The following is a 7,306-nucleotide window of genomic DNA, read 5'->3' as shown; positions in this document are numbered from 1 at the left end:
TTTTTTATTCCAAAGGAAAAACATCATCGGAGAATACCAGTGACCGAGAACTATACCTTGACCGGTCTCTACCCTAACACCCTCTATTACATCTGGTTAGCTGCTAGAAGTCAACGTGGGGAGGGTGCAACTACTATACCTTGTCCAGTTCGCACGAAACAGTACGGTAAGCAGAAAAAAAACAGTTAACAAGGCCCGAATCGAAATCAGTGAGTTCAAGCAGCGAGGAGTGCCATTTTGCATGTCGATTTTCAATCGATCGTCGGAGGATCCATATCGCGAACGAATAGATCGCGAATGCGTTTCTCCTTGTACGATCGTTAAATCGTATTGGCACAGCAGGTAGGAGGTGCTGTAGCGCTAGACGCTCCCGCAAAAGTAGCGTAAGCTATTATTATCTCTTTATTGATGCACAAACCACCTTTTTTTCTATTATTCCAAAATTAAAGAGTAATCGTTGTATTGGGAAAAAAAAAAAGAAAAAGAAGAAAAAAAAGATAAGAAAAAGAGAAAAAGACCACGAAAAAAAAAAGTAATCGTACACGCTTTCGAGTAAAAAGAGAAGTTTGGAAAAAGTCAAGTTAAAAAAAAAGTTTAGCAACAAGTGGAGGAGGATTAGACGAAGTTGAGAAAAAAAAAAAAAAGATAGAGAAAGTATTTTTTTTAAATTGAAAAGGGAAAAAAAAAGTAAGCAAATGCAAGAACACGAAAAGAAAGACAGATAGAGTCGAGCTCCTCGTTGGTAGAGGAGATTCGTTTGATATTGGAAATATTATATACGAGAGACGGATAAAATGAAACGGGGAATGTAATAAACAATTATGTTGCATATATAAAGGAGAGGGAGAATAGCAAAGTTGAAATAACGTGAAGCGTGGGAGAGTGAGAATGACTGCATGCGTTGCAAATAAGAAAGCCGTTTTTGGATGCCACTTTATATATATCTATATATATATATACGTACATATCATATACATATAAATTGCACTAAGCACTCTGCATCGATATATGTGTGCATTTTGGGCACCTCTTTTCATTCTCGATAACATATAATTTACGTCCGTTTTTTAATTTTTTTTTTTTCCTGGTACTTTCGTTCCCACGTAAAAATTTATTATGAATTAATATATTATATTAATACCATATATATATATATATCTAATAATCATAATAATATATATATCATAATATATATATAAGTAAGTAACGTCGTTGATTCGACGCGCCATTTTCAATGAAAATAATTTTCCTTTTTTTTTTTTTTCCCTTTGCGTTCGAATTTAACGACGTTGGGTCTAATGCGAAATCACAGATCAGGGAGATTTCGCACTCTAATCACGTAATCTTTTCGACTGTTCAAGGATCGATTGTAATGACGTTTCTTTTTTCTTTTTTTTTGTTTTTTATTTTCTCTTCTTCTTCTTCTTCTTCTTCTATTACTACTTCTACTACCACTATTACTACTTCATCTTCTTCTTCTTCCTCTTCTTCTTCTTCATTTCTTTTGTTCTCCTCCGAGCCAGTTTCTCCGTTTAATACCTCGAACCCACGATCGTTCAAGATACCATCATCGTTTCGTTTACGAGTTTCCTTCGTTCGAGCGACGATTACGATCGAACGCATGCTGATCTTCGAATTATTCGAGTCGAATCCCGTCAAGGTCACCGGTGGTGCCTCTCTCTCTTTCTCTTCCCCTCCCTTGTTTCTATTTTTCCTCAATCTTCTTCTTCTTCTTCTTCTTCTTCTTCTTCTTTTTTCGAAAATAAAAAAAAAGAAAAGCAATCGATGACCATCGATGACCTTGACGTGTCATCTCTCCTCTCCCAAAATTCGAAATTCTTGATACTTGCCGATCGGTCGGTAATCGTCGTCGTCGATGACAAACAAAAAAAAAAAAGAGAAAAGAAAAAAGAAAAGAAACGAAAAAATATCCAATTTTGAGTTTTTTTTCCTATCCGTATAATCGAGTTTTATATAGTACCCGGGGCTCCGCCTCGCAATGTAACCGGCCAAGCGATCAGCCCGACCTCCATTTTGGTCACATGGGAACCCCCACCTGCCGAACGCTCCAACGGGAGGATATCTTACTACAGACTACAAGTCGTCGAGAGCGGACGCTCCGATTCCGAGGCGAAGGTTATCAAACTGAATCAGACGCGATTCGTCTTGGACGAGCTCAAAAAGTGGACCGAGTATCGGATCTGGGTATTGGCGGGGACCAGCGTAGGTGATGGGCCCCCGAGTTATCCTATCTCGGTCAGAACTCACGAGGACGGTATGTATCACTGACACTGACTGATCGTCTCTCTTCTATTGTTCTTTGTTTTTTTTTTTTTTTTGACAAATGTCTTTTTTTTTTCTTTTTTTTTTCCTTCTTTCACTTTATTTTCCGCCATTTTTATATATATATATATATACTATAATACTCGTCTTCGTCTATTATATCGACGATGCTTAGGAGATATGTCGCGTGAATCTTCGACGTGATGTTAGAGTCGGTCGATGACATTCTCGAATTTTTTTTTCTTTTTTTTTCTTATACTTTTTTTTTTTTTTTTGTCTCTTTTCCCATTCTCGATCACGAGAAATCGTGATGGATCGATTAATTGGCGTTGAGATAATTTGTGAGAGATATTGGCTGATACGCGAGGATTTTCTTTTCTCTTCTTTTTTTTTTTTTTTTCTTCGTTTTTTTGTCTCTCTCGGACGGGAAAACAACAACCTCGTCGAAAATTTCACGCGACACGCGTCGCCGATATAATCGAAGATACATCTCTTGCGCAGGCGATGCCGAGCAAGAGCCAAAAATATAAAAGCCCGCCAAAAGTCACGTTAACGCGGTGAGAATTCGCTCCGATATTATTCATTCCAGTGCGGCTTGCTACGACACGTTCTTTCCGATGAATATGTAAAGGATATTTCGCGTGTATCGTTTTAATAATAATTAAAATAAATCTAATCGGTTATTTAATCGGTATTAATTGTACATAAATACATTTCGATTTCAGATAAACGGTATCGTCTATCTTCGATAATCTCCTATCATTTCTATCCACCTCTAACAAAATCTAAATCCACCTTTCTCAAATCAATTTAACCTTTCCAAAAACCGACAATACTTCTTCTATTTCTATTTCTATTTCTATTTCTACTTTTTATAATACTTCTTCTTCTTATTATTATTATTCTTAGTCTCTCTTCCCCGATTTACGATTTGTGTTATATTCTTCTCTGTGTCGTATACATACATACATATATATATATATATTTACATGTATATGTATATGTATGTATATATATATATATATATATATATATATATATATTTTCTCTCCATGTTTTTTCTGTCTCTTAACAGTATACGATATACAGGATATAGAAGTGGTCGTAGAAGTGATCGATAAACGGGATAACTTTCCGTGGATATTGGTTAATTAATTAATTATTTTATTTAATTATTAGTTAATTAATTCATAATAACATTAATTATTATGGAACATAAAAATAAATTTCATGAATATTTTCAACGAACGGGAAGAAATTATTATAAATTTATAAATAATATTGATCTATCGAAGTATTTCGAGGGAGAAAAGAAAAAAAAAAAAAAAAAAAGAAACGAGAAAATAATGATATTCAGAACGATTCATCGTAGAAAATCGACATAAACGCAAAAATTTCGCTGATTTAAATACATTAAAAACGGCAAGATAAAGTATCATCTGTATTGTCCTTGATTTTTTTTTAATACTATTTATACATGTATAATACGTCGATTTTTCCTATATTCACATGTATTCCTAAACATTTAATTATACGAGAAAATGATTTGATTTCGAGAAAAAAAAAGAAAAAGAAAAGAAAAAAGAAAAGTAAACAAAGAGGGAAAATAAAATGTCACAGAAACACGAAAAATTAGCCCCATTTATCCGATTACACCACGATCGCAACCGCATCCTGTATATACATATATATATATATATATATATATCACTTACGTACCATGCGCTGAGGCTTTTTATTTACGTCACGCCACTTTTTCCTTTAAGTTCCAACGATATTATTCTCAATAATAATGCAAAGTAAAAGACACCAAAAAGAGAAAGAAAGAAATGCAAGGAGGAAAAAAAATAAATAATAAAGAAATAAAGAAATAAATAAGTAAATAAATAAATAAACATGTAAAAAGTAAACGAAAGAACAGGCAAAAATATATATATATATATATATATATATATATATATTTCTATTGATATCGGGTCAACCGCATCGAGTAAAAAGAAGAAGAAAAAGAAAAAGAAAAAGAAAAAGAAAAAAAAATTAAAGAACGTAGGAGGGGGAAAAAGGACTTGACGTCCTTTGATAATGTCTTCTTTTTTTCTTCTTCTTTTTTTTTTTTCTTTTTATATATATATATATTTTTTCTCTTCTTTTTTTCTTTGCATCTACATCAGACTCCTCTCTCCTCTCTGTTAAACTTGTTTTTTCATTTTCGGCGCTCTCTCTCTCTCTCTCTCTCTCTCTCTTTCTTTTTCTTCCGTTTTCTGTTTTTGTTTTTCTTTTTTATTCGTCGTTGTCGTTTGTCCTTTTCCTATTATTCTTTGTCTCTCTCTTTCTCTTTCTCTTTCTCTCTCTGTCTCTCTTTCATTCTCTCTCTCTCTCTCTCTCTTTCTCTCTGTCTCTTTCTTTCTTTTTCTCTTCCTCTCTATTTTGTGTTGCGCGAACTAAAGTTTTGAACGCGCACAAATTTTTCGACTTTTCGTGCCTGTCCTTTACACGCTCGTCCTCCCTCATCCCTCTTCCAGAAAAAAAAAAAAAAAAAAAAAAAAAAAATCTAAATCCCTTTTCTCATTTCCACATACATCTACATATGCATATCACACATACACACACAAACACACACAGAGGCAAACAAAAACAACAAACAGGCACATACAGACATATATATATATATATATATATATATATATATGCACTGATGAATACGAACACGAACACGCACGGACATAAATCATACATATAAACACGCATAAATACATAATCCTCTCTCTGTCTATCTCTATCTCTATCTTTTCCTTCTTCGTAATTCCATTTTTTACAATCGGATCTATCGCGGCATCTAACGCGGTATGCGTTAACCCGAAGCTCTATATGTTGGCCCTACTTTTTTGGCTGGCGAGATTTTATATTTTTGGAATTTTTGCGGCAACATATTTTCCCGTCAATTTTCCCTTAACCCCTCCCACCCCGTCCCCAACTTCAAATTCCGTCACCCTCGCTTCAACCCTTCTCACGAAAAAAAAAAAAAAAAGAAAGAAAAAATCCAAATCAAAAAGATTAATCTCGCGGGCTATCCTAAAGCTCGTTTTGTTTCTTTTTTTCTTTTTTTTTTTGTGGATTAAAAACTAAAGGAAAAGAAAAAGATTTATAAGATTTATCCATAACCCTTTCAGATTTAATACACCTTCTCCCTTCCAATCCATCCATCTACAACCACCACCCCCACACACCCCTACCCCACCCACTATTGCCAACTAGTGTGTCCCAAAAGATTTTTTCCAGGTGCACGCAGCCATACGGATTTTTCAGAAGCTGATAAACAATTTTTGAATTCAGCTGTGTTCTTTAAGCGTAAAACATATAAAAGAACAAAATATTTTACAAACCCTATTTTACATTTTTTACAGGGCCTAATAACTCTCTCTTTGTTCGTTGCCGTTGGTTTTTCCACCCCTAAACCCCCTTTTTAATCAAACAACCCAAGCATCCCTCTCTGATCGATTAATTCATTGTATTGTTTGAGATATATGCATATAATTAATTAATGAGAAGAGGAGGTTTTGATTGAGAAAAAAAAAAAAAAAAAAAGAAAAAAGAAAAAAAAAAGAAAAAAGAAGGGAAAAAAATGAGGAAACAAAAAAAAAGAAAAATAATAAGTAAAAAAAATAAAGTATTAAAAATAACAAATAAATAATAATTAAACAATAATAAGTTATTGTTAAATATTTTGCATATCGAGGATAAGAGAAAAGAATGTTTTTTTGAAGAGAGAACAGAAAAGTAAAAAAAAAAAAAAAAGAAAATAAAAAATAAAAAATAAAAGTCAAACAGAAGTACGAAAAAAAAAAAAAAAAGATAAGCAAAAAAAGAAACAAAAAGAAAATAGGAACACATGGACTTAACAATTTTCACAGACTAATAATCTTCTATGAACTAATTAACTTACTTTAATTGTTATACTCATTCACGTGTTTTTGTCTTTCCTTAAAGCATTTGCAGGAGGATGATCCAGGTTTTGAACACAGCTAGTCATTAAGATTTATATCACACTCTATAACGTAATATTACAATTACCTACTGATATGTACTCACTATACACTCAGTGTTATTTCTGATGGTTAACGTGATTACGTCAGTAAAAGGATGTTTCGTTTTTATACTTTTAGTTCATTGAACTCTCTTGCCACGTGTTATGACGTATAGAAAGCAAGGCTGTACGTTCGCGTATGCCGTTGCATACACAGATCTCGTGTCATCATTTGCTTCATATCTTTCTTTTTTCTTATTTTTTCTTTTTTTTTTTTTTTTTCTTTCTTCTTTATCAAGATGAAACGTAATGGATTTCTAAGTATTATATACGTACATATATATACATATAATACTCAGATACACGTATACATATTTCGAAGAAATATTATTCGCGAAAGAATAAGCAACGGCTACGTTTTCGAACTACAGCCTGCGAGTGAAATGCTTACATATACGCACATATATACATATATAAATCATTGAAAAAAAGATATCGAAAAGGAAAAAAAAAAAAAAAAAAAAAAAAGAAAAGAAAGAAAAAAGAAACAAAAAAGAGAAAAAAGAATCGATAATAAACAAGCGAAAGAAAAATTGCTAACGTAGAAATATCGGTTTTGCAAGGAGATAAGAAAGTATTAAAGAAGAAAGGAAAAAAGAAAAAAGAATTAGAAAAAAGAAATTCGCATACCGAGCATACACGCACACGCACACACGATTATATATGTATATGTATGTATATATGTTTGTATGAGAAACGCACTTTTTTTCACTATATATATATTTCACACATATACACAGACATATATATATATATATTTCTATATCTCTGATATATCTAAGGCTCTTCTGTCTTTAGTTGAGATTTAGTTTTACCTATCGTTTGCACATGTTTAGAGCATGCCTTCGTTTGTTTAAAAAATCCTTACGACTCCCCCTAGTTTCTTTTCCCTACAAACCTTCACAAAAAAAAAAAAAGAAAAAAAATATATATATATAC

General features: G+C 32.5%; 1 protein-coding gene across 19 annotated transcripts in view; it reads left to right on the top strand.

Moving 5' to 3' along the window:
* The window catches only part of LOC122632993 (tyrosine-protein phosphatase Lar), a 484,453-nt gene that overhangs the window by 458,932 nt on the left and 18,215 nt on the right, over nucleotides 1-7,306 (top strand). For 15 of the 19 annotated variants that reach the window (XM_043820362.1, XM_043820363.1, XM_043820367.1 and 12 more), the window contains 2 exons: nucleotides 16-166; nucleotides 1,979-2,275. In XM_043820362.1, coding sequence (XP_043676297.1) covers nucleotides 16-166; nucleotides 1,979-2,275 — 448 coding nt within the window. The remainder of the gene's footprint in view (nucleotides 1-15; nucleotides 167-1,978; nucleotides 2,276-7,306) is intronic. The other 4 variants (XM_043820378.1, XM_043820379.1, XM_043820377.1 and 1 more) reach the window with 1 other exon arrangement.

This window comes from Vespula pensylvanica, chromosome 11 (genome assembly GCF_014466175.1).
Source record: "Vespula pensylvanica isolate Volc-1 chromosome 11, ASM1446617v1, whole genome shotgun sequence".
Lineage (NCBI taxonomy): Eukaryota > Metazoa > Arthropoda > Insecta > Hymenoptera > Vespidae > Vespula > Vespula pensylvanica.
Note: the sequence above shows the minus strand (reverse complement) of the source record. Positions and strands in the feature narration are given on the sequence as shown.